We start from the raw sequence: 26,428 nt of genomic DNA, 5'->3' as shown, positions 1-26,428 counted from the left end.
CATTTCACCCACTCAACTCTCTCTGGACAGTGCACAGTTTATTGTGTTCAAGGGAAGAAATGCATGGGTTTTTGCAGTAGTAGTGTTTACCTGGAGGGAAATAAGGAAATTAATAAGAAGCAAGGTAACTGCTATCTATCTACTTGCCTAAGAAATAAAGGAACATATTCTGTGAGTATATATTCTATTAGAGGAATGGGGAAGTGTATTTTTTTTTATTGTTATTATTATTATTTTCTTTTACCTGGCAGTCTCTGGTGAGACTGTGTTCTTGTTTCATAGGGCACAAGAGCATTTGTGCTGGAGGTGAAGATACAACTGGCAGCAATCACACACCACTTCTTTATTCTTGTCTTGTTGCTGGTAACTAGTTGTTATAGTAACTGTGACGTTGCTCTGGCAGGTTGACCTCCCAGCAGAGTAAAAAGCAGAGGAGTGTGTAATGTGTAGCATACATATTCAGGAGTCCAAGTGGTTGGTATTTGCAACTCTGTCATGTGCTTATGCCTATACAGAGCTGAAGAAGGGTTTGAGTCTGAGTAAACTGGAATCACTAAAAGGGGAATAGAAGGAAGATGGACTCCCTTTAATGAAGCCTTTTCAGGGCATTGTCACTGTCTGGATGCCCTCAAGAGCCATGCAGTGATATAATCCATTTGGGAATAATATTGTTTGAAAAGAATGGTGCTGTGATGTGTGAACCTAAGTAGTGAGAAGTGAAAGAGCTCCTAATACCACTGCTACCTATTGACATGTGACTGAGAGCCCTTATGTTACTAGAGTATTAGAATAATTTTTAGATTATTGTCAACATTTTAAAACCAAGTTAAATTTGACGTGAGTACTGGAGATGCTATATAACTATTCCTATAAACCTTGGATTTTGTTTAGACTGTATTCCTCAATAGAAAAATCAACTGGCAGTGGTAGACACCAGTTACTAAAACAAGGTTATTTTGCCCTCATGCTGTTTGCAGCGATAATCACAATATATGCCACCTAGATAATGCATGATCCCAGGCTGCCTAATGGCAGCCACTGTGCATCATATAAGTCACCTAACATGTGGCTTGTAAAGCAAGTTTTCACAGGGCAGGAAAAACCCTAAGGACAATGCATGTTGATATAACTTAGATACCAGTAACAGGTTTCGTTCTCACTGTAAAATAATTCAGTTAGAAAATTAGGAAATTGGTATCCCAGGAGAATGGAAATTGATTTCATTCCATTGTTTTCTCCTCTCATTGTCAAAATTATGTACATATTAATATAGTAAACTGATCCTACAATGCAGCTATCTGTTTCAGAAGTAGGTCTTCATTTTCTGAAATTGCTCCTGCCTGTGTTGGGTTTTTTTTTTTATTCAGTAATCTGAAACCTACATTCTTACAAGGAATGGGTATGGGAAGATTAAATCTATGATTCTGCATTACTTTCTTTAGAACTCATTTATACAAGTTATAACAGTTATCAAAAACATACTGATTATCTGTATCTGAAAACTGAGTTCCAAGTAGTCAGTGTAGATGTCAGAATACAGTATAGATTGTGGGTTTAGGCTCAGAAAAGCTTTTTTGCTGCTTTCTTTTATCTTTTGTATAAAGTGTTTCTCCAAGACAGAAAAGCAATCTTTCAATTACTCATTCTGGTCTGAAACATATTTACATTTTAATAAATGCTTGCTATGTGTTAAGTCATATTTTAAGTGATTTTTCTCCTGTTTGTGATAACTCATTTTTACCAGTTGACCTACAGCATCTGTTCTGTTAAACTCTTTTACAGCTTAAATACTGCAAGTCTTAAACATGTTTACCTTTAACTGTCAAATATAAGCAGTAATAAGGTTTTTCTAGTTTTTAGCCTGAATCCACATATTATTGCAAACCTGTTCATATTATGAATTAAAGTTGCATAGCATTCCAGTCATACATTCAGTCTTGAGTTAACAAGAACTACCAGCTTTTATAGAAAGTATCTAAACTGATCAATATAAGAGACCCAGGGTATGGATCCATGCATTTATAAGTAGGAAAATACTAGTGGTGAATTCAATAGCAATGTACCTGTAAATGTGAAAACATTGTAATTTGTATAAGTCTGGACTGGAAACTTGCTAAATGCCTGAACTTTTGAAGTCCTCTCTTTAAAAGAAACCAGCCAAACAAACAAAAAAATCGCACAAAAAAAAACCCACCACAGCTTCCTTTTTACGTTTTATTTTCACTGGCATGAATTACATCATACATGCAACATTTCTGTGTTGGCTAGTTCAAGTAATGATCCACCACTCTTCCCTCCATGTGTGCATACACAAATGTATTTTGTGCAAGTGAAATACAGTGTACGCTTCACCTCCTGCAAAGAGTTATTACTGGAGAGAGCTTAAGGAAAAATCCTAGAAGAGAAGCAGACTTAGCTTTTGTTGCCGTGTTTCGGTGCGTTTGTCAGAGAGTAATTAATTGGTTTTCACGGCGGCAGGTCGGGCTGGTCGAGCTGCAGCAGACGGCTCGGAGCAGCAGGTGGCGCTGGCAGGGGCCGTGTGTGAGGCGGCGGCCGCTGCTGTGGAAGGAGCCTGTCCCTGCAGGGAATCCTGGCCCTCAGCGGGGCCTTTTCCCGGCCACTGCCCGCTGCGGTCCGGCGTGTTCAGCCGGGCTGCTCCCGCTGCACCGGGAGGAACCTGTCCCTGCAGGGAATCCTGGCCCTCAGCGGGGCCTTTTACCGGCCACTGCCCGCTGCGGTCCGGCGTGTTCAGCCGGGCTGCTCCCGCTGCACCGGGAGGAACCTGTCCCTGCAGGGAATCCTGGCCCTCAGCGGGGCCTTTTCCCGGCCACTGCCCGCTGCGGTCCGGCGTGTTCAGCCGGGCTGCTCCCGCTGCACCGGGAGGAACCTGTCCCTGCAGAGAATCCTGGCCCTCAGCGGGGCCTTTTCCCGGCCACTGCCCGCTGCGGTCCGGCGCGTTCAGCTGGGCTGCTCCCGCTGCACCGCCGAAATCAGGCTAAGCACAGCTGAGAGGCAGGAACACCTCGCAGCTATTCTCCCTGCCTTCCTTTCCTAACCACTGCGCAGGGTTAGAAGGCCAGATAAAACTGGGCAAGAGAGACGTTTATATTGTCATGGAGGGTGTGTGTGAAGTCTAACTGGCCTTCTTGCAGTCACAGCACTGTGCAGTAGTTGATCTGCAGAGACTTCTTCTTCCCGGGGCACAGTCTTCATATAGCTCTTATCTTGACCAGTTGCTGGATGTCAGTCTCTTTCTCCCATCCAAAAGTCATCAATCAACAGGGGTCAGCTGCTGTAAAACATCAGAGAACTTATGACTGCAGTAAGCAACATTTTAGTTCAATGGCTATCATGCAGCAGCTTGACGGGCAATGTGCCATTAGATTGGAATCTGGGGCTGTTTGTTAGTCAACTTTTTAACAGGTTATTTATGGGGAGCTTCTGCTGGTTCAAGAAAAAAAAAATCAGTGTCCATTAAAAGTCCACAGAATTTTTTCAATTGGCCTAATCAAGAGTGCTTTGTATAAATGCCAAAAAAAAAAAAGGCATTTTTCAGTACAAGTGGACATATGTTTAAGATTGCAGCACAAAGGTCAAAGAAGACATCATGTTTAAATACTAAAAGTAACTATAATATTTTCATTCACTAATACCTTAAAATAGTAGAGAATTGCACTGACTTACCTCAGAAGATAATTACAAAAATAATTTTAAACAACATTTCTCTAAAGTATAGCAGTAATACCTATTGCTGGAAGGAAATGTGCCTCCTACTTTCATAAATCTCAATACTTTTAAAAATAATTTTTTATTTTATTTTATTTTGAAGGGGCTGGGGTAAAGCCCAGACTTGGATAATTACGTGTCTGTATACAGACTTTCAGACTTCCTGAGCTGGGTTTGCCACCAAGAAAATTCCTGTTCAAATGTGCTTGTTCTTACTTGTTTCCCACTCATTAACTGTCATTTCCTTTGTGCACTCCCTTATAAAGATTTGTTTGTCTACTCTGCAGATTGGATCACTGAAATAATCCTAGTTTATTTGTGGTTTAAATGTTAAAATGACAGAATGAATACCACTGAAATGTTCCATTAATCTTGTTCCCTTAAAGCTTTCCCTCTTTGTCAGAAACTTACTAGTTATCAGACCAAAAATGTGATTTTTTCACTCAGCAGCTATTATGGCAACACTTACTATTATCAGCTGCATGTGCCTTTGCAGTGAGTATCACTGATGGGTAAGCCTCAGTTTGGTCTGCACGTTGCCATGGAAAAATCATACATGGAACTGAAGGGTAGGCGTTAGCACAAAGCAGGAGCACTCTCGGTACTTCAGCAGTAGTAGAGTGCAAGGAATAGTAGAGGCAGTATTGGTTTTGAACACTTCCAGAAGGCAAGTGCACAGAGAAACAAGAAATATGGCATCCAGCATCTTTGAACGGATCCAGCAGTGAGAAACACTCATAAAACACGGAGATGTGGAGTCAAAACAATCCTTCATGCCTCAAGTCATGATGCTTCTGCCCGTTACCTGTAAAAGGAGTGTTTGGTAGTTGTATTTCATCTTTTGATTCAATGGAATTTTTTTTCACTAATTTTAAAAAAGAGTTTGTAATCAAAGAGAACGTACCAGTTAAAAACTTCATTAGTCTCAATGTGTAATTTAATGGGAATATTATATTAGCACTTAATTCTTCCATGTAGTGTCTGGTAATGTATTGTAGATTAAACTTTGTCCTGCTGACTTTGCTTTCAAACTGAGTCCCACAACTCCACTATTCAAGGGTCAGAGTTTATTTGATCTAGATACAGGATTCTTAGGCTTAGTGAAAAAAAATCTAAGCTGATTTTTTTTTTCTTAGAAACAGATAAGAGAAAAAGAGAATCAGCAGCAACTGCTTCAGTCCAAGCCTTGGCCTTAATGCAAATTCCATTCTAGAATAGTGTTACATGGGAAGCTTCTAGGGAAATAGGCATTTGTTTAAGTTCTTTCAATGCATGTCCATGTAGATATATACAGGATATGTAATTATAAAAGGTATACATGTGAATGTACAGTTTGGGGGGAAAATAGTATGGCTCATCAAAATGACCTTATTATGCAAGGTAAGGTTTTGCATACCTGATAGCTAATTAAGAATCAATGATTTGTAAATGTACCACAGTATATTTACATACTGCCAGTAATTAAAATTCTACATTGTTTGCCTAGCTATTTTGAAAAGGATTGTTTGTACCAGCAGCCTCACCTGTAAGCATGCTTTAAGAAAGCATTAGATTCTGTATAATGTAGGGAAATTGATCTTTCAGACAGGCAGACTCCAACATACTCCATAGCAGTATTAAAGGAAAATGAGAGTACCACTCAAATAAAAAAATTCTTATTTTTCAAAAATGATTATCTGTGTTCTCAGAAGAACTGGCAAGAAAAAGGAAGGATGGAGTTAAAACTCGGGCCTTTTCCAGTTCTAGTTTATTCCATGTAAGGTAGAGAAAGCAGAACTGGTTTTGGTATTTAAGCTCCAAGTTCATAATGGATTTATAAAGATTTTATCCTAAAAGCTCTGGTAAGAATAGTGAAAGGTGTGTATGAAGGCCAAGAAAAAATCCTCCATATTCTTCTGCCAAGCAATGAATGGTGTTACAACCTTGAATTCTTCTTTCAATCCTGGTGCTTTAGAAGCTATTTTTAAAAATTAAGTGTAATGTGATTAATTGTATTGATCTGAACTTGCTTACATTTAGAATATTTTTATATTCTTTTTTTTCACAAGGGCAAGAGAGAAGCAATGATGATTAAAAAACCCATCAGTTTAAATTTGGCTAGGGAGTTGTGGTATTTCCAAGATTATCATTAGAAATGTCTGAAGATCTCTTCATCATTTTGAGATACTTACTGATAACTAAATAATACATACCTTTTCTTTTAGCCTGCCAGTTATAGAGGTTAAATCTCTGCACAATGAGGGAATGGCAGCTAGGCACAAAGATGAGGTGATTCCCCTAATATACAGTCAGAGGAAAAAATGCCTATCCTGAGCTGCATTCATTCACCCCAGAACTGTTCTGTATGTTTTGTACCTCCTTTATTCTCTCAGACTAAATTCTTGCCCAAACTCGTAATTGACAGGATCACAGGAAATACTGGAAATGTAGACCCTAGTTATTATTAGCTCTTCATTTTCTTGTAAGAGCCAAAATATCTGTTGATCTATCACCAACAGAAATGTCTTCTTTTAGAATGATTTTGTAAGTGCAAGAAGAAGCTGCATAAGGGACAATGATGCTGCAATATCTTTTATTCTATCATCAGAGAAATGTATTAAACAGGAGAAGAAATGCTTAAGGACTTGTTTTAGTGTGTGTGTTGACATTAAGCTTTGTGTTCAGTACAGCCATAAATGATCAACTATTAGATGATAACCAGTTTTCCCATCAACTGTAAAGAAACCTGGATCTCTGATCAGATCAAGAAAATCTCTATTAAAATATATAGAGACTTTAATATCACAAGTATGTCTTGTGATACCATTCAGGTTAAGAGCCTCACCTACTTAGCATGTGCCATCTCTGGATTTATCACAATTTGTTCAATTCAGTCTTTAATGTGTTCTTATCACTTTTTCATAACATGTGCTGTTCAAGCTCTTTCTTTTTAGAATTGCTTAACTCCTCATAAGTGATCTCTGTGACAGACACACACTTTCATATACAAATCATAGCTCTTTGCATCATACCAACTGTAAATATGGCTGCCATGGGTTTTTACACCAAACCTGTACTGCAAAGATAAGTGGTATCCAAAGTTCCTGCAAGCAACCTTCTAAACCTTTATGTACCCCAGCTTCATCAAACTGACCATTGATCTTACTTTCCTTGTAATTGTCACAGATATAATAAAAAGCTATTCCTGGAGCCATTATGCTGCTCATTAACTCAATTCACTAGGGCATGAATAATAATCATGTTTGAGTACAGTAGGATTGTGTTGGTTCCTTTCTTCTGCTTGGTCTTGGTACTTGAGGTACCTTTCCCTGTGTCATGAGGTTATATCAAGTAGGCTGTTTTGGAAAATATGTACTAAGTAAACTTAGTACAAAAGCAAAATTAGGCAACAAATACAGATCTTTAATGTTTAAAATTGATCCCTACAATAAAGCAAGGTATTGCCCAAGTAAAGTCAAGCAACATACTATATATATAGGGATATATTCAAAAATTGTTCAGTTGTGGTAGGGTCACTAAACAGGAATAAAAGCTAGTAAGCTCATGAGAAGACACTAGCTAATGTTTACACCAAAGATTCAATCACCTTACACAGAATTCAGTAACTTCTAAATATTGCAGGAAATATTCTAAAAAGGTATGATCTCTTTCTTGATCTTTAAAAGTTTATGTCAGTTTAGTTGAAGTATTCCCTTTATTAGTTAAAGAAAAAGCTCAGCTTACTTGCTTAGGAAATATACCTGTGCTAATTCTTTCCACGAATGGATGCAACCTAGGTCACGGGTGTGGAAAGACTGGTAGAACCAGCTTTTCTTTGCTTTAGACTAAAACTTGCATTGCTTCATATTCAAGAGCATCCTCTACAAACCAAGTTCACCTAACACACGAGCATATAAAGTTGAACTTTTTCCCAGTCTTATATAAATTATAAATCATCTAGTGTTTTCAGTGTTGTTCTTTTTCTCCTCTCTCTCTTTTTCTGTATAGAATATTCTGTAGTCAAGATATGGCCCTCAGCCAAAGAGAAAATGTTAAAATAGAATCTATCTGTTGAAATAACTACACCTCTTCAGTTTGTGGTTCTTGAAATATATTGAAATGTCTTTCCATATTTCAAGAGTAGAAATGTCATGCTGGAGTTTATTTCTCTCTCTGTGAAAAAATCAATGTTCATTTTAACTCCTCTTTTACCAGACATTAAATGCTGTAAACAAAATGCTCAACAGGCTCAAATCAGCAGTAATAGAATGTGGTTAGTAGGAGCTGTGGTAATTAAAATGTTGTACACAAAGATTTCTTGGAGTTGCAAAGACAGTCTGGTTTTGTAGCTGAGAAATTTCATGTATGGCATTTTCATTAGAGTGAAAGTACACTGTTGATAAAGATAGTGTAGATGTTTTTCTAAGAATTAGGTGTTGGCTGTATTAATGTTTACAGAAATTTTGCTCACGCCATTTTCTAGGGCTTTCACTGAGGCTGTAATAGTTTAGAATGCTTTCTAAATAGTCTGGTATACCAAAAACAGTCTGTAAGAGTTGGACTTAATTTCTGTAACTATTTTTTTTTAATTAATAAAATAATTTTTTTTAAAACCATCTTGTTTTTGTTTCCCCAGCTTTCTGAAAGGGAAACTAGCTTTCTTTAGATTCTTGACAGCTCAAAGGCAGGTTCTTTGCAAACTGAATGTATCAAGTGATGTCTTACCTGAACTACACGAATCATCTAGCAATAGTATTTGACATCGTTTGTAACATTTTTTTAACATTGGAAATCTAGCAGGGACATAAAATCCTTTTTTTTGGTGCAAATAATTCATATTTATTCAATACACTGCGCTATACATATGTTCCCCAAATATGATTATAAAAATATTAATGAAAAGCATGCTGCCTATATTAAAATACTGTTAAGAGTAAAATTCTCTGAATGTTACCTGTTACAACAGTGTACAAATGCTATAACAAGTAGTTTAGTGCTAGCTATGAATCCTGGCAATACCAATGCCAGGTAAATTCAATTTACTGTATACAGTCATAGCGGGGATTATGTTATATTTTGAACATATCTTTCAAACTCTTTCACTGCTTCAGGATATAGCAGAATTTAACATGTACATTTCAGGGGATCTTGGTCAATTCTAAGAGGATAAGTGCTGAGTAAAGTTGCATGTTTTGTATTAGCTCAAGTATTCAGTTATTTCATTGGCTCAAAACAGTGAACACCTCTGAAAACAAAATGAAAGTGCGCATGCAGGTCAGATACACTGAGGAATCCTGATAGACTACATAGTAGCCTACAGTTGGAATGCAGACACAAAACTGTATCCTTCAGAAAGTCTGTTGTTTTGTTTGGTTTTTTTAGTGTAGAAAGCACACCAGATATTTTCATAACTAATGAATTTCTAGAGCCCTGCTATTGTTGAGTTTTTTTATAGCGTTACGGGTTTTGTACATGCTACACTTGTAACCTGCCCTTCTTCAGCTCTGACAATTACACTGGTCACATTAGTGGCCATGTATGAATTGGCCTGATGTTGGTGGTTAGTCCTGGCATCCTGAAACAGGGATCATAAACCTGAGGTTGAACATGAGTTATGGTAGTAGTAGAGAAGCTTGCACTGCTGCCATAGCAATAGTCAGCTTTGCGTGACACTAGCATTTACACAACTCCAAAATGTAAAATACAATTAGACAATAGGTCTTTCATCCCCTCACTCTAAAAAACATTTCTTTTTAATCCATCTTCTGTCACCTAGTTATGGTCTTTGATCAGGCAACATGCCTAATGACAAACTTCTAAAACTATGTGGAGTTGCCTTGGCTCTCAAAAATCCTGACACACAAGGCTCCTTGATTTCCTGTTTCAGTATCACACAGATAATTACAGCCAAAACAAAGATTCATTAATTCATTTGCTCCTTCTACATGAATAAATGTGTGCTGCCTAGTAAACATTTTTGAAACCATGTCAACGAAGCTCTAAGAAATTTGTGGCACTGTGCAACAGGAAATCCTAAAATACTTGGAAAGATTTTGTAAAAGGACTAAAAAATAACAAAATAGTAAACTTCTGTTTTGAACAACAGCTGCCTTCCTCTGTTAGAGCAGCCCAAATTTGCCTGCTGCATCCATGAAAGCTGTTCATTCAGTGAAGGTCAAAGGTTTTGTTGTTGGTGCACCAGCTGATGATCTGTAAGCCCGTCGGGCTGTACTGCTGAGCATAACAAACTGCTGTGCAGTGCTGACGTGCGTCACAGGACCCTGGGGTTTTGCACGGGGATTAGTCAGGCTGTATTTGGAAACGCCCTCAACTGCACCCCGGGCTGCTATATTAGTGTGTCTCAAGCAAGAGGAATTTTCTTTTGCTTCTGCAGCTGCTCCTGCAAAACCCTCTGGTAAGTGTGCACAGCTTCTGTCAGCAGTATTGACTGTCTTCTTGCCTGTGTTTTTAAGCCAAGGTTATGAGCTGAGGGCTTACTTACAGTTGTTAATTGTGACTGTGAAAAAACCTAAAAAACTGTATTTTTAAATTAAAAATGTGATAGCACAGAATGAGCAACAGCATCAAAGGAATAAATATACTTAGTGGTTTTCATTGAATAGCTTAAATGTTCCTCTACTTCTAACTATGTATCAGACTGTTCTGGAGTCTTGGTATTTTCACAGTGATGTCACTATGTACCATGCATGTTGGCTTTTATTTTATGCAGCAGGAATAGAAAGACCACATAATATAGCAGACCAATTCTTAAAAGGATTTGGTTGGTTTTTGTTGGCAGCCTGCATGCAAGCCCTGCATCTCTGGACTCTGCTTGCCACCTATGCTGTTGCAGTAGGACAAAATCAAGGACAGAAGAATCAGGAGTGCCCTAAGCTCAACGCACAGGTACTCTCCTTTAAAAACACAAGAGGAAATGCTGTTGTCGTGTTTTCTGTGAAAGCGCTCTCTCCAGATTTTTATAAGGGTTTTTTTTTCCAAATTCAGTATCAGAATCCAGCACATTAAGTATAAAAATATGTAAATAAATAAACACCGTGAACCAGGAAAAATTATTTTTAGTGTGCATCCTATGCCATGTCTTGAAATAGCTTAAGCAGTGAACCCATTTTCAGTTATTTCATATAACCTGTGCTGGGTATCTAGTTTTACAGCATGTTATCAAGTAACTGTGAAGATACTTAGTGTTCTGTTGTTTCATTCCCATAATAACTACTTTTTAACTAAGTAGTCCTAAGGCTATTTCTTGGCAGAACTACTAAAATAGTAATTTGGTAATTACTAGTTACTAAGGATTTCTTACCATATTTGAGTTTGCATCATCTGAATTTAACATGTATTATGGTTTTGTGAATTATAAATTAGTGAGTCTCTGTCCTGAGCTCAGATTATGCTAGAAGAGTGCACGATAACTAGTGAAGTTCTCCTGACTACCTGCACATAATGGAGTGATTGATGTGATTACACTCATGTCCAGTAGCTTTTGATGTTCCTGTCTAAAATATAAGCCTACTAACAGCTGGAGTAGATAAGAGGGACCTCTGTTGCATTCATGGGCCAGAATTCAAATTGTCTGAATTATAGGCAGTCTTGCTTCATACATGAGCAGAAGCGTTTGGAGGAAAAGATTCTCACAGTGTCATTATGTAGATTTTGTTATAGTTCCCCGGTTTCTTGCAATTCAAATGTTGCAAGCAGCAGAAATTACATAGAGAAGCTTGCATGCTTTCAGAAGTTTTTTAAGCTTTGTTTTCTAGAGCAAGTCATGTTCTGTATTAATAGAAAGAAAAAAAATTATTGGAAAATAACATGTAAATTAAGGAATGTACACTATTTCTTTGTATTTTTACCAAACTGTTTCTTTCTTCCACCAAGAACACCAAAAACAATTTTCTGTAGCTTCTGGGTATCAAATTTCACAGCTGTCACTGCTGCCATGCTCTGCCTTTTTTGGTACATGTTCATAAGTGAATGTATGTGATAGCTAGTCTAAGACCTTGAAACTGGGCATCTGCAATTCCCAAAATAAATGTCATTTCGTCTTGGTTTATACTCTTGTACCTGGAAGCTGTCAACATAGATTAGAATCAAATTTACAAATAATTTTCCCCTAACCAATTTATCACTTTGATTTCTGCTTGCCTTGCTCAGAAATAACATGGATAGCTCTCTCTCCCTGCCAGCCCACCCTTGTGTGTTCTCTATATCAAAAGATGACAGGTTTGAAACCTAGTCTAGTCTAAGGCAAGTTTACCAACAAAGTAGGAAAATAGAACTTGTGTTATACTTGAAATTCACATCCTGTCAATAGCATTACAGCTAGATCTTTATTTCGATCTTATTTGTTACCCTGTCCTTTTCATGACATTATGGTAATCTGAAATTTTGTGGAATATTTTTAATACATTTACAAGTGTGAGAGCAGTTCTTACTGTGATTCAGAATTACTGACATCTAACAAAGTACTCTATCAATCATTGAAATTTATAGAGAAGTTCTCTTAAAATTTTTTCCACTTATAATCCAGGGTGTTTCCTTAGCAACAATTTGGTTTCTGGGAGGCTTCCATACTAGATGAGTCTTTATAAAATAAGAAAACTTGGTATTTGCCAAGTAGTGTAGGCTTACAGGGTATCAGTATAAAAATACTCTGCACCATTTTTTTATGTCCTTCGTCAGAGCATTACTTAGCAGACTTATGATGACAACCTCCTACAGATTGAGTTAGTACTTGTAATATTTTAGGCTCTGTGTCTAGAGTTGGTTGTGAAATGAGCCATATCTCTATGTAGTTAAGATAGCAAGTAATTCATCAACTCATCCTTCCCTACTTAAAATTACTGACAGTGAACACAAAAGGTCACTCAGTTGTCCTTTATATGGACTTTTTATTAGATTTTTTTTTAATTTTTGTGTAAATCATCAGGACTTGTTTTACTGGGTAGGGGGAGGAAAGCAACTGCTGTACCTCCAACACTCAGTAGATTGAAAAATTCAGTATAATCCTAGCTTCAGAACATGACATTACTCCTTGTGGACACAATCAGTTTTTAATTTCCTGGGATACCTAATTGGAAATGTCTATGATGGCAGCTGTAAATTCACTTAGATCACCGAAATGAATGACAGGTCTTATCACCAACTCCTGTTTTATAATCAAACTGACACAGCATGCACTTAGATACACGCTGCCTCACATACTAAGAAGACAACTTATTTACTAAGCAGCACCTGGATACATAAAAGCAGTTCTTTTGCACTTCTGATATCTAGTTGTATATAAGAAACTTCATTTCAAAACTAGAATTGAATATGGCAAATATTTCTCTTTACTTAACCCAGCTACACAGATGCATGTCTCATGTACTAAATAGATTTGTAATTTTCAGAACTATCCTTGTGGTAAATGACCCATTCTGTGGTTTGTAGGACTGGGGGATTTCCAAACCTGCGTGAATCCATTACTGTTCATTCCTCAAGGTATGACCACAACATTCTTAGCTACAAAATCATTTCCTACATCCTTATTCCAGTTACCTGCTATCACAAACAAGCAGATAATTGTTTTCTTTTTCATAAATCCAACTAAGCTCAACCTTTAAAATAATCTTTTTCAGTTTTGTTCTTCCTTCTCTCAGAGGCTCCTAAATATGTCAGAGACCAGAAACTAAAGTGTATTTGTGGCCAGTGTATGTGCCAACCACTAATTACCTTTGGGAGTTGCCATACATATGTTTTAAGACACACGAGCCTCTGAGCTATTCATTAGCATATAGATGCTCTTGGTAAGAAAGCAAAACTCTTCTCACACTTTTATAATATGACAGAATAAATAGGGGCACTTAAGTGATTTAACATTATGTACTTTCAGATGTCACAATGAATTTTGAATTGCTTTTCCTGTGCTTATGTAGTTTTAGCTCTGTATGTAGAAGCTCCTGGTTCTGAAAAGCTTTCTTGACTTGGTTAAGTGCTGTGGAGATTTTTGGTTGGCTGCTTCTCTATCTGTGCTCATCCCAGTCAACTGGTGCATCAGAATTTTGGGAGGTTTATGTGTGCACACTGAATTGACTGCTAGAATTTTCTTAAACAGTAAATAGAAACACTAATTTTATCAAATTGACTGAACTTTTCACCCTTAACTCTTTCATCTGTCTTATCAGCTCTTTCTAACTAGAATCTGCTTTTTTCTTTCAACTGGGAAGAACGGCAAATAGGCAACAACAAAACAACAGCTAAACTGGGCAGGAGTGTAAAACATTGGAGGAAACAGTTTGCCAGAAAATTGGTGGCTGCAGTTTCAGTTTCATTTACCCAGTCCTTAGACAGTTTCATTTACTTCTACTATAATAATGATAAAGAATAAATAAAAGAATTGCAGTTGCAAATATTAATACCAGGAACTAGTGATAGAAAAAGTGGCTATTTTGTCTAACCCTATTTGTCTGAGGCTTTATCAGATGTCACGCCTGTAATGTAGACTTGTTTTTTCCTCTAAGAGTGTCTGTGAGAATGAAAATGTCTGGGTTATACTTGCTGTAGAAGTCTTCCTCCCACCCCTAAATTAAAATACTCTTCAACCAATTTGTGTGCAAAAATGAAGAGTGTGTTAGAAATAAATTAGTCTTATAAACTGATCTTGAGTATGAGTTTACAACATCAAAGCAGGAAGTTTTCATCATACTTAAAATCTTAAGCAATTTCTTGTTTGACATGATCTACTAAAGTGTTTACCAAGATTTTTCCTCAGGTTGTTTCAGAAACTTATGAAAGGGCTCGGTCTGAAATGAAACAGTACCAAACAATCCAATTTTCCTTATCCAGTCCCTTCCTCTGATCTCTCCATCTACCCCAACATCTGTTTAAGTTAATTATATTAGGAAATCTGTTGCTTAGTATCTAAGTAAACCAAATAATGCTTAACTACTTCTTTAAAAAGCATGCATTTAGATTTCGCTGTTTGATTTTTGCATTCCAAATCTAAAAATACATATATAATTTGCTGAAAGTTAAAGGAATTAGATTAGTCAATTTACAGTACAAAAATTACCAAGGCAAAGTGCTTTGTGCTTCATTATAAAGAATATTGTCTATGCAGAAAAAAGTGGAAAGCTTACTTTTGTTTACCAGCACCATATAACATACAAAAGAAAAACCATAAAGCACCTTTAAAGAGTTACAGATTATTAATATTTTGTTTTGTGAGGCTCGATGTGTTGCTAATTGTGAATAAAGAAATGCTTTGTAAAGGTATATCTCTAAAGATTAGTGAAACCCTTAATGGATATTTTTCAGGAATTCTATTTCTTGTCAACTCTCATTATCTCTCTCAATGACTCCCAGCCTGGGAAGTAGCTGAGAGCTGGAAGTCAATCCTGATGTACTTTTTGTGGCTTTGCTGTGCTAAAAGAAGTAGTAGCCAGGCACTGCAACAACACAAAGAACTCAGGGAATATTGCCTTAGGAGATAACCACTTTTACAGAAAATGTCTTTGCCAAAAGATCAGAAAGGAAAACCTTAATTCTTCCAATCAAAGTGAAATTAATAGAGTTTGTTTCTTTATGAGATTTATAAAGCAAAGAAGTAGTGAGTACCCTGTTCAGGACAGAATTTTTGATAAGGTACTGTGGTATAGGTGAAACTTTTTTGAATGGGCAGAAAAACTTGGAAATTTATCAGAGATTCATGATTAGGGTTCTAGAAGGATTTCTGTTTTCGGTTTTCAGCAGTGTCTTTGAGGACATCAGCCAGAAAGTAGCAGTAAGCACAGGGTGGATTTAGAATTATTTGTTTTACCGAAAGAAAGGAGCACTGACATGGAAGAAAAGATACAACCCAGAATGATTAAATATAAAATTTAACATTTTGCACAAATACCCATTTCTTTCTAGGAGTCATTTTGGAGAATATTTGGTCATTTCCAAGTGAATTTGAGTCATTCTCACCATATTACTGCTAGGACAGGGCATGTGTTTTAATGTACATGCAAAGATGCTACCTGAAGACAAGGCCAAAGTGGCCCTTCAGCCAAGGCCTTGTCAGAGCAGAGCAGAAAGGTTTTACCCACAGTCATGGATTCTGTGTTGGAAAACAATGTGGTTCAACTGGGTGGGCCAAGACAACATCAAGAATTATCCGAGAGATAGAAAATTGTGTTCTGCAAAAGAAGATTGAAGAACACTGGGGTTTCACTTTCAGGCAGAAGGGGAAAATTTATGAAGTGAGCATCTGGGAAAAAGAACAGTTTTCTCCAAGGTGAATGACTTGAAATTACAGTAAGGAAGATTAGACATTAAGCAAACTTTTCCAAACACACAGGTAGTTGAGGAATGTGAAGAATATGTAAGTGGGGGTTTTGAACAAAGAGTTAGATGAGCCTCTGCTCATCTGGTAAGGATGTAGCTGCAATGTTTTGCTCCCACCTGAGAACAAAGTGGACTAGAGCTGATATTTCAAGGTATGTTCGGATCCTTCTTGTGTCTGGCACACAAGTGTCTTTTCCCTTACAAAAACATATGTTTGCATACCTTAAAATGGCACCTGTTTCTTATGTGATAACCAAATTGCAATTTGACTGCAAGTTGGCTGTTACTAATGAAGAAAAGACTTACTGGCATCAAGAGCTGGAAGAAACAGTTCTGCATGACTTACTGACAATTGGTGATACCAGAACTCTGGGTCCAGAAACTTCCTGAAATAGAATCTTCCCCCCCACCACCACCTTTTATTTTAATTAGCTCATTGCAGCACTGATTACATGCTAGCTATAAGAAAAGGAAGGTTGAAGGATCAGAATGTTAAAAATCTAATTCCTAACACTTTAGCATCTCTGAAGTTTTATAAACAGAAAATAAAGTTTACTACTTATAAATGCCTGTTTAGACAGATTGCAGATTCTTTTCTTTAGAATGGGTCCATACATGATTATAAAGGAAATAAATACCTGCTACATTGGGAAATTCCTGTAAATAAATAGTTCTTCTACCATTCTGCAAGTTTAAAGATAAACTCTTAGAGTAAACAAAGGCTTGGGGAATTGTTTGGGAAAGAATGGGGGTTTGTGGGTTTTAGGGAGTTTTTTCTTGTTTTATACCAAATTCCTCATTTATCAAAACATTCAAGAAATATACTTCATCCAAAAGGAATGTATAGAGTGATATCATGTTATTTCAAAAGTGTGCAGTGAAATAGGTAATGGTAGCAATTGATGGACTGGCTAGGGAGGAGGGATTGCTGCACAGCCTTGTTGTATTGAAATACCCAGTTGACACTAATTCAGCATTCTCAAGGAAACAATAGATGTCTTCTTTATCTCTGATACTTTAATGGCATGTTATTTGCAAAGAGAGTTAGTTTTAAGATTTACCATCTCCTAGTGACATATCTGAATCACAAGATGATCCTATATGTCCTGTTCCTACATATCTCTCTTTTTTCCTACAACTATAATGACCTTTTCTGAGTGTCAACTTATTGAATAAAGTGATATTAGGCATTGAAATGAAAACAGGTGTTGTAAGCAAACAGAACAGTATGCAGTCATTGATTAATACATCCAGAGTATTTTCTGCTTCTTCTTACTCTTGTCTTTCTGACCTGACCATGTCTTGATGTTACATGAAACTGTTTGTAAATGCAGAGCTTCCAGTCTGAGGGACAGCAGCTGTTGCCTTGGAGGTTTTCCTCTGCAAGTGTATTTATGTCTTTGTTCTTACTCTTCATAGATGCCAGAATTTCAGAAGAAGACTGTCCATATTAAGGATCCAGCAAGAGTAGAGGAGATTATTTGTGGCCTCATCAAAGGTGGAGCTGCCAAACTTCAGGTAAAGGTCCAAAGAGTTTGGAATAAAAGCAGGTGTGGGATTGTTACTCTATGCCAAAAAATTTAAGCAGAACTGTATATATGTAATAGAATTCAACCTTCAAGAAATCTCCAAAACTTAGACATGTTAACTCTTTTAATAGTCCTTGTTGATTCAAGTGTAATTCAGCCAGACACTAACTAAGTAAATGACATAAGCATAGAAGCTTAGTAATTTCAGAAACTATTCTCAACAAAGAAATGAGAAAAACAGTTTTGTTAGAAAATCCATGACTCTTCTGGGATATGCTAGCTTCCATGACAATGGCTCAATAGAATAGGGAGGCTTCTGTGACACACATGCTACTCAGCTGCAGCTATTGTTGATCGTTCAGAATTTCTAGCCATTCTTTATTTTGTTCCTCCATGTTGTAAGACAGTTTTGCTTTTTCTTTCCTTAAATAGATTATTACAGATTTTGATATGACATTAAGTAGATTTTCCTACAATGGAAAAAGATGTCCAACTTGTCATAGTGAGTACTTTTTTTTTTTTTTAATACAGATTGATTTGTTTGCTCCTTTTAGTTTTTCCTATATTTTAATTTTCTATTAAATTTATTTCCAAATGAGATTTTATATTGACTTGTTACCTAATGTGTACAACCTACTGACAAAGTATTCTAGTGACTGTGTTTTTATGTGTGTATATATATATATATAAAATAATCAAAATCTGTGTGAATTAAATCAAATAAGTTGCCATTCACAATTAAAACATTAAGTTTTGAACACTCAGATGTTAGGGGCTAAATATGGCATGGTTGACTTTTGTTTTTCAAGAACCCATCATAGTCCTGACATCTGCAAGAACCAGATTGTAAACTCCTTAGAATTCTTGGCAGTTTTATCCTTATGCTGTAGTCTTTTGGAATAAACAAGGAGAAGTGGGAACTCTAAAACATACAGAATGCCTCAGGATGATTTTGAAAACAGTTAAATCTCAAGAAATAGATACAAAAGCTTGTAACTGACCTTGTAAATCAGAGATTAAGGGAAGGGCACCTTTATACTTTTGAAGAAAAATGTACTTTTTGCTGATTGCCGGTAAGAAAGGTTCTGAGGAAACATATTGGTATGTCACCAGACATTGTCATCTGTGCCATTTACAGTGTTGTAGAGCAAAGTAAAAGAAATGTAGCATCTTGTTTAACTGTCTTTTTTTTCACCCCTTTCCCAGACATCATTGATAACTCTAAAATCATCACAGATGAATGTCGGCAAAAGGTAAACAAAAAACCTATAAGCATTTGGTTTGTTGTACAGACATTTGTCATTATTCCCTGGCAAGAGTGTTCTTTTGATTGCTTAGACCAAACCCCAATGTATTTTATGAAATACATTAAACATCTGATGGGTTTTTTTCCCCCTTCAGTTACTTCAGCTGAAAGAAACTTACTATGCCATTGAAATTGATCCAGCTCTCACCATTGAAGAGAAATACCCATATATGGTAGAATGGTAAGAGACACCTCCTATTTTCAGATTGTATTAATATTAGATTTAGTAAGTCTTTAAAAGCAAATTAATGGCAGTATTTAGCTTTTAGCTATTACATTAACTGAATTAATCTCTTTAAGTTTTGTACAACTGGTTTTGTTTTGCTCTTAACCTGAATAAGCAAGAATTAACCATACAGGATGCGTTTTTCATAATGAAATTTAATGAAAGGTGATCCTTAGTAAGCGTTGCAGTGTGATGTAAGCAACATTCAACCCATTTTCTGTTTATGTTCTAGGTACCATAAATCCCACGCACTACTCATTGAACAAGGCTTACAGAAGGACAAGTTTGCAGAAATTGTAAGGGAATCTGATGTTATGCTGAAGTAAGTTCCTTTTTATTTGAATTATATCAGTTTCAGAGCATTTTCTGTAGATTCTTCCTGAGTGTTGGGGGAAGAAAAAAAAAAAGAAAAGGGAAATTAAAAAACACATTTTCCTGAGAATGAGACACCTTAACCTTGGACCACATTGAGCTCTCCATGCTCCCACTTAATTGTTGTGTTGTATCTATCTAAATGCAGACAATAATCTCAGTGTATAAAGCAGACATCTGAAACTTTTTTTAGTCCCTTCTCTACAAGTTTGATTTCTGTAGACTTTCATCCTCTTTAAATGGCACTGGTGATCCTTTTTTTTTTAAGAGCAATGTGAAGTGTAACTTCATTCCTTTGAGAAGCACTTGAGGAACATGTTTCATATGTTGTATTAAATATTGTTCTTCTATGGCTGAAGGCAAGTTTAAAAGACAGCAAAATCCTTGTCCAAAATGTGCTGTGATTTCCATCTCTGAAAGCCCTGTAAAACTAAATTTTGGAATACTGAAACAGGATGTTAGAATTTAAATTGGGAAAGTATTTGTTTGTAACACTGACTGAATCCTTATTTTTTGTACAAAAGACAAGGACTCAGTCTCTGCCTGTTTGAAAGCTTAAGTCCATGTTGATTGAATCTTCATCCGCAAGCTAAAATTCTTTCCAGAACTTTCACAATACTTTTTTAAAATGTAAAATTCTACCAATTTATGTCTGTATGGAGAAAGCATATAGAGATAATATTATCTTGTTCTTGGAATGCTATACATAGGGTACTGCATACTAAAAATCTTTCAGCAAACAAAACAATACATGTTTTGAAGATTTAAAGACAAAATTTGTTTTACAGTAATGACCCTAAAGAAAGTCACATAGTTAAGCAAGGAAGATTGAAAAGAGATGTACAGCCTGATAGTAGCTAGAGTGAGCTCTGATTGCTTGTTCTGGAGTACTTAGGGAGGGAAAAGTGATTAGATATTTTGGGGGCAGAAATTATACAGACCAATACTAAACAGCTTGATGCAAAAGTTTCTTGCAAGCATGCCTTGTGTTAGGTTGATGGTTCTTGCTAACCTGAAAAAGTGAATTAAAAGAAATGCAGTAAAGTGCTCAGGAAATATCAATTATTTTCCAAAGATGATGTGATTGTCTCCTAAAAACTGGAACTTTTCTTGGCTGATTTTATTTGAGATTTGATTCATTTTTTCATTCTGTGTTGCAGAGAAGGGTATGAGAACTTCTTTGATAAGCTCAGTGAACATAATATTCCTGTGTTCATATTTTCTGCTGGGATTGGTGACATTCTTGAGGAAGTAATCCACCAGGCTGGGGTCTACCATTCTAATGTCAAAGTGGTTTCCAATTTCATGGACTTTGATGAAAACGTACGTATGAAATAACACATTCTTCTCAAACATGTTTGATAAGTACCACACTGTGTGTAGTATTTAATATCTATTTATACACACTACAAGATACATATATATAGTGATATATATAGATATATATAGATATATATACAGATATATATAGAGATAGATCTATACACTCCTCCAAGCAGGGAGAATCATTGTCTGCCTGCTCTTAACTGTGCTGTCACAGCCATGACATTGCTCTAAACTAATTTATCTTGTTCATCATGACAGATTTTGCAGTTGAGTCTTGGCTCACCAGTAACATCACCTCTTTCATTCTAGATGCTGTCCTGCCTGAATGGTACCAGACATAACTTCAGTGTTGCTTTTTTCAATAGGGAATATTAAAAGGATTTAAAGGAGAATTGATTCATGTTTACAACAAACATGATGGTGCCTTGAAGAACACAGAGTACTTCAAACAGCTAAAAGACAACAGCAATATCATACTGCTGGGTGATTCTCAAGGAGACTTGAGTATGGCAGATGGAGTAGCAAATGTTGAGCACATTCTTAAGATTGGCTATCTCAATGATAAAGTAAGTAGCTTTACATAACCTTGTAAGCTTTGAATGAAGCACTGCTTCACATATAATGTGGTTCACATATCAAACCAAGTGTTTAACCTATTTGGGTTGACATTTCAAACATTTTTTCATGGATTTTTTTCCAACCCTAATAAGCTCAGAGCCACAAGTATATATTGCCTTGGTTTTTGTACAGAGCTACTTCTAAATAGGTGTTTCCTAGAGAAGTAAAATTCAGAGGCTATAAAAATTAATTCTGTTAAATTCCTGTGGCTTCTCCTCCTTTCAGTACTAAATTGATAATTGAGAAAAATTATAATCTCACAAATAACAAATCCAGGCAGTCCCTCCTCTTTTCTTTTTACTTTTTGGGGTTTTTAAGTGACACTCAACTGATTATTTGCTAATTTATAATGAATATCCATTTGGACTGATGAGAGAGAAAACTTTAGTTTTATTTCTCCCTGCCCTTCCCAGGAGTAGTTCTTCTCTCAGTATCTCTATGTGTGAGATCCTGGAATAAACATGATTATTATATCCTGGAATGCACTTTAGGTCAGGGCACTCCTACTCTGTCCTCCTGTGGAATTCACTTGTAGGAGTAATACATTATTTACATGGCTTATTCTGAGAATTTGGTGGAAAGATTGGGCAATATTTTAATGACAAAAACTCTTTCAATAATTAATTCTATAACTAAGGGGGTCTTTCTCTTTATTCCTTCTTGCAATTAGGTAGATGAGCTTTTGGAAAAATACATGGACTCTTATGATATTGTCTTGGTGAAAGATGAATCCCTGGAAGTTGCCAACTCCATTCTACAGAAAATCCTGTAAATTGCAGTCTCAAGTCACTCCATTCCTTCCAGGAGGCAACTGGACAGAAGAGCACACATGTGCTATCTTAGATGTGTTTATTATTCATTTACGGAACTGTTTGATTTAATTTAAAACTTTTATCTTCATTTTGGTATTATGAAATATATATTGTATCAATTATCAACAACAAGCTCCTCTTACTGCTCTTACACTGTTCTTTATTGTCTCACACTCCTGTTATAACAAGATCTAAATTGGATTTATAGATGTGATAAACTGCTGCTGATGGGATACTGTGGTTCACTGTCCTTTTTAATCAGGCATTTCAGAGCAGCATTTAGAAAACGTGGCTATTTTGTAAAATTGAAGGTGTAAATGCTCTGTAAGGAGAGTGTGCATTTGTTGCCTTTGCAAAGACATTTTGGTCTCAGCTGTACTTTGAAGGATCTTACTCATATGCTACATAATTTCACACAAAAGTTTTTCATACATATATTTTTCATCAGTAAAAATGCTTTTATTCACCCAATTCAGGCAAAGTGTTTCTTCTTCATATTTTTGCATCATCATCGCACAACATTCTCTATTCTTACTGTTTCTTTATCCTCCGTGAAATGGGAAGAATGTTTTAAGTTAGTGTGTCTGAGATAAATTTTCTCATCTTTGTAACAACAGATGGTTTCACAAGCTTATAGTCCACAGCCTGCCTGCAATGAGCAGGGGCATCCTGAGCTAGACCAGGCTGCTCAGAGCCCTATCCAACCTGACCCTGGGTGTTTCCAGGGATGGGGCATCTACCACCTCTCTGGGCAACCTGTGCCAGTTTCACCACCATTAACACAAAAAAAAAATCTTCTGAAAGTTTTTCCTCTGTACTGAGCACATTACAGCACCTCTCAGCATTGTGTACAGAGTACAGCTTAAAACAGCTGCAATTTCAGAAGCTTGCTGCAGGATGAGTTAAAGATGATGTTGTGACCCTGCTCCTGTGAGGTCTGGGCTGCACTAAATCTATTCATTAATAAAAGAGAGCAAATCATACAACTCCCCTAATGTGCAATATAATCATTGTTCCCCTTTGCTTTCTTTTATACAGAACAGAAACTGTGCCATCTTCCGTTCCTGAGGAATTGTAATGAAAATGTGGGAGAGTTTAGATCTGCATTCTCTTCCACCAGAATTACAACACATCTCAAGACATGGCCTCTTTCCTTACAGCCTCTGGTCTGTTATTAAAATTCTAACTTGGTATTACCAGACACATTTTTTTCCAAATCAGCAGCTTTACATCTGTTACCACTGCTGCCAGAACTTTTCCAAGAAGGGAAGAGAGAGGATAGTTTCCATACCCCATCCTCTGCAGTAAAATGAAATTATTCATCCCTGTATTTTGAATGCAGGGCAGAGGCTCAATGCAAAATCTGAGGTAGTGTGATCATCCTTTCACAAATCTCAAGGCACAATGCTGTGCCATTAGGGAACTGCTGAGCACAGGGACCTTTTAGAAATTCCATCCTGCATCTGAACAGGCAGTGTTTGAGGGATGATATCCTTGTACAAAACCTACAGTCACGCAATTCCCTAGGCCTGACACAGGGGCAGCCACGAGGCCAGAGGTGGGACCCTTGAGAAGAAACCAGTAGGACAGTCAAGATGAGCACCTTGAGGATAATGCCTTGGCTGCCTTCCATTCCAGAGGCATGACTCAGGCAGCAGCAGCAAACTGGAAGAGCTGAAGGCACCCTGGCAGTGCCAGGGACAGGAGGAGATGGGAGCAACAGCTGCAAAGAGCCTGTCAGCCAAAGCCAAAAGATGGGGAGAGCTTGATGGCAGCAGTGCCAGCTGCTGAGGCAGCAGTCACAGGGACTGGGTGTGAAGTTTGGCCCAGTCCCTGTGGCCTCTCCCTGTCAGCTTCCTTTTCCTGGGGTGGGAAGAAGGGCAGGATGGTCATGGCAAAACAGAGAGAGGGAGCAGCCTCCCTACAGCCTCCCCTGTGCCTGCACTGCAGCTTCAGCACCATGGGCAGGACAAGCAGGGCTTGTGGGACTCCTCACAGGCATCAGCATGAGCTGCCCACCCAGTGACTTGGTCTGCACCACCCAGGCACAGCAAGGATTTGGGGAATGCTGCAGCATTTCCAGGGGATCTCTGCAAACACTATTTCACAGCTCACATTTGGGGTTTTAGACACCTGCAGAACTTACACTGGCTGGGCTAATGTTACAGTTTTGGGAGGAGAGGAGTAGGGTTAGTGAATCTTGGGTTTAGAGCTTTTTTAAACAGGCAATCATGCTGACTCTTTTGTCATAGCTGCCAAATAAAAGTCCAAAAGGCAAAGGCCTTCTGAAAAACATCAAGGTGTTTGGATGCACTGCTTACTCAACCAGCCTCTAGTTGCAAGAGTCTTAATTACCAGGCATAACTACCAAAGTTTACACTGGGACAAAGTTTTCCATTTACAGGGATTTTATCTTTGGAATACAGATAAGAGCTAAAATTTAGAGAATGTGTAGCTGATAGTCACAGCTTCACAGCACAAGATGTGTCAGCAACACTCTGGCATTCTGACTACAGGTGTAATGGATTTCCCTGATTACCCCAGCACTGGTGAAAAGGAGGGGACAGTTCTGTCTCTCTGTGCAGTGTTTCTGAGAAATGTCCCATGTTTTCATCAAACTTGCCTCAGGATACACATAAACTCACTGATCCTCTCTGCAAATTTTTCCTCAGCCTCACTCAGCAGGTGAGCAGGCCACCACTCCTTCACCATGATAAAGGTCTCGTTCAACCCACAATTAAAAAAAACCTCAACAAATAAACAAAACCACATGGAAGAGCAAATGCAGAGTAATCTAGAAAAGCTAGGAAGCATCTTTAAAAGCAGTTACCAAAACAGATCTCCAACTAAATCTTAATCTGAATTACTGAAATTAGTATTCAGCCTCCCTAGAACCCACCCATATCAGAAGGAAATGAGATGGTTTTCTAACTACATGTACATCTAAAACTGGTAGAGGATTTCAGATGACCACCATCTTTCAAGCATTATGTAAGGAAGATTTTCCAACCTCACCTCTAAGCAGGTGGACAATGAATGTTCAATCCATAATGACACATTTAAAGAAAAGCATTCTTGCCCTTCCACAAAGATGCAGGTAAATTAAGATCTCCAGCACGCTTTTCTCCTACCATTAAATCCTGTTAGTCTCAGAACCTGTGTTAAGGATCTGCTAGAGCAGTAAACCTCTGCTAGGACTTGAAAGCAATTCAGCCACATTGCAGTTCCTTGATAGAACACATTTGCTGTAGAAGGGGTATCTCCGTGCCAAATAATTTACTTCTTGAAATGCCATTCATACAATTTATAGAAAAAAAAGTTACTTATGCAATCAACCTGAAGTAGGAGGTCAGATTTTAAAAACCTGCATTGTGCTGTACAGATTATTATTGTCTGTTCATTGTCTCACATCCCACTGCCGGCCATAACTCTTGCTTAGTATTAAATTAAGGGAAAACACAAGATGCATTTTTAAATATCCTCCTCCACTTTATCAAAATCCCATTGTTTTATCATGAGACTGTTGTACAGAAATTAGAATTTGTATTATCAGCTGCCTCTCTAAAACCATGACCAAAATTACCTGCAAACAAAATTAACTCTACACCTACAGGTTAAGCCATCCTTCTCCAGCCAGTCTAATTCTTGCAATTGCTATCAAGATTGTCCTTTCAGTTTTAAGAAAGAAATACTGTGAGTAGTATGTCTTTCCAAATAAAATTTCTAACCAGAAGCATTTTGCAATCCTAAAAATGTATTTATGATTTGGTTTGAAAAGAAAGATATGCATTTCCCAGACTATTTTCCCATAGCCAAAAGAGTATATCCAAAGTTAAAAGAATAAACAAAATTAAGTGGATTCGTTACTCTTTTTTCTTCCTCTACTTACAATATCTCTTCTGTCTGTAGTACATGTCCAAGGTCAAGTATTTGGGACCTTTATTTAGCTGAAAATGAATCCTCCTCTTAGCGGGTGTTGCAGCCAGCTCAAATGTCCTCCCACTGTCAAACAAATACTGATAGTGCTGTACTGAGCTAAAAACTTGCACCCCATACTAGATAAATGTTTCATTTTCAAGTTTTAAGGAAAATTCAAATATTTTTTCCATAAAGAAAAACATAATATTAAAGTTCAACAACTGCAAATTCTGACTGAAGTATAATGTCTGTTATACTTGCACCAGGTGGAGTTACACAGCAGAAAGCATTT

General features: G+C 37.1%; 1 protein-coding gene and 1 long non-coding RNA gene across 8 annotated transcripts in view; one reads left to right on the top strand and one right to left on the bottom strand.

The window, feature by feature from the left end:
• Positions 1 to 23,204, top strand: part of NT5C3A (5'-nucleotidase, cytosolic IIIA) — a 26,484-nt gene extending 3,280 nt beyond the window's left edge. For 2 of the 6 annotated variants that reach the window (XM_063156771.1, XM_063156799.1), the window contains exons 2-10: positions 10,505 to 10,611; positions 17,449 to 17,547; positions 17,991 to 18,060; positions 18,765 to 18,811; positions 18,960 to 19,045; positions 19,323 to 19,412; positions 20,623 to 20,785; positions 21,154 to 21,354; positions 22,077 to 23,204. In XM_063156771.1, coding sequence (XP_063012841.1) covers positions 10,505 to 10,611; positions 17,449 to 17,547; positions 17,991 to 18,060; positions 18,765 to 18,811; positions 18,960 to 19,045; positions 19,323 to 19,412; positions 20,623 to 20,785; positions 21,154 to 21,354; positions 22,077 to 22,178 — 965 coding nt within the window. In that variant the 3' untranslated portion in view covers positions 22,179 to 23,204. Of the gene's footprint in view, positions 1 to 9,965; positions 10,121 to 10,504; positions 10,612 to 13,152; positions 13,204 to 17,448; positions 17,548 to 17,990; positions 18,061 to 18,764; positions 18,812 to 18,959; positions 19,046 to 19,322; positions 19,413 to 20,622; positions 20,786 to 21,153; positions 21,355 to 22,076 lie in introns of those variants that run through there. The other 4 variants (XM_063156780.1, XM_063156817.1, XM_063156807.1 and 1 more) reach the window with 3 other exon arrangements.
• LOC134418474 (uncharacterized) lies at positions 2,201 to 26,428 on the bottom strand. Of its 2 annotated transcripts, XR_010027789.1 has the most exons (3): positions 26,108 to 26,428; positions 4,196 to 4,531; positions 2,201 to 3,292 (listed from the first exon to the last, which is right to left on the bottom strand). It is a non-coding gene; the product is annotated as an uncharacterized LOC134418474 (long non-coding RNA). The 2 variants fall into 2 exon arrangements; XR_010027784.1 differs by lacking the exon at positions 4,196 to 4,531.

This window comes from Melospiza melodia, chromosome 1, assembly GCF_035770615.1.
Source record: "Melospiza melodia melodia isolate bMelMel2 chromosome 1, bMelMel2.pri, whole genome shotgun sequence".
NCBI lineage: Eukaryota > Metazoa > Chordata > Aves > Passeriformes > Passerellidae > Melospiza > Melospiza melodia.
The sequence above is the reverse complement of the archived record's forward strand: the minus strand, read 5'-3'. Positions and strand labels throughout refer to the sequence as shown.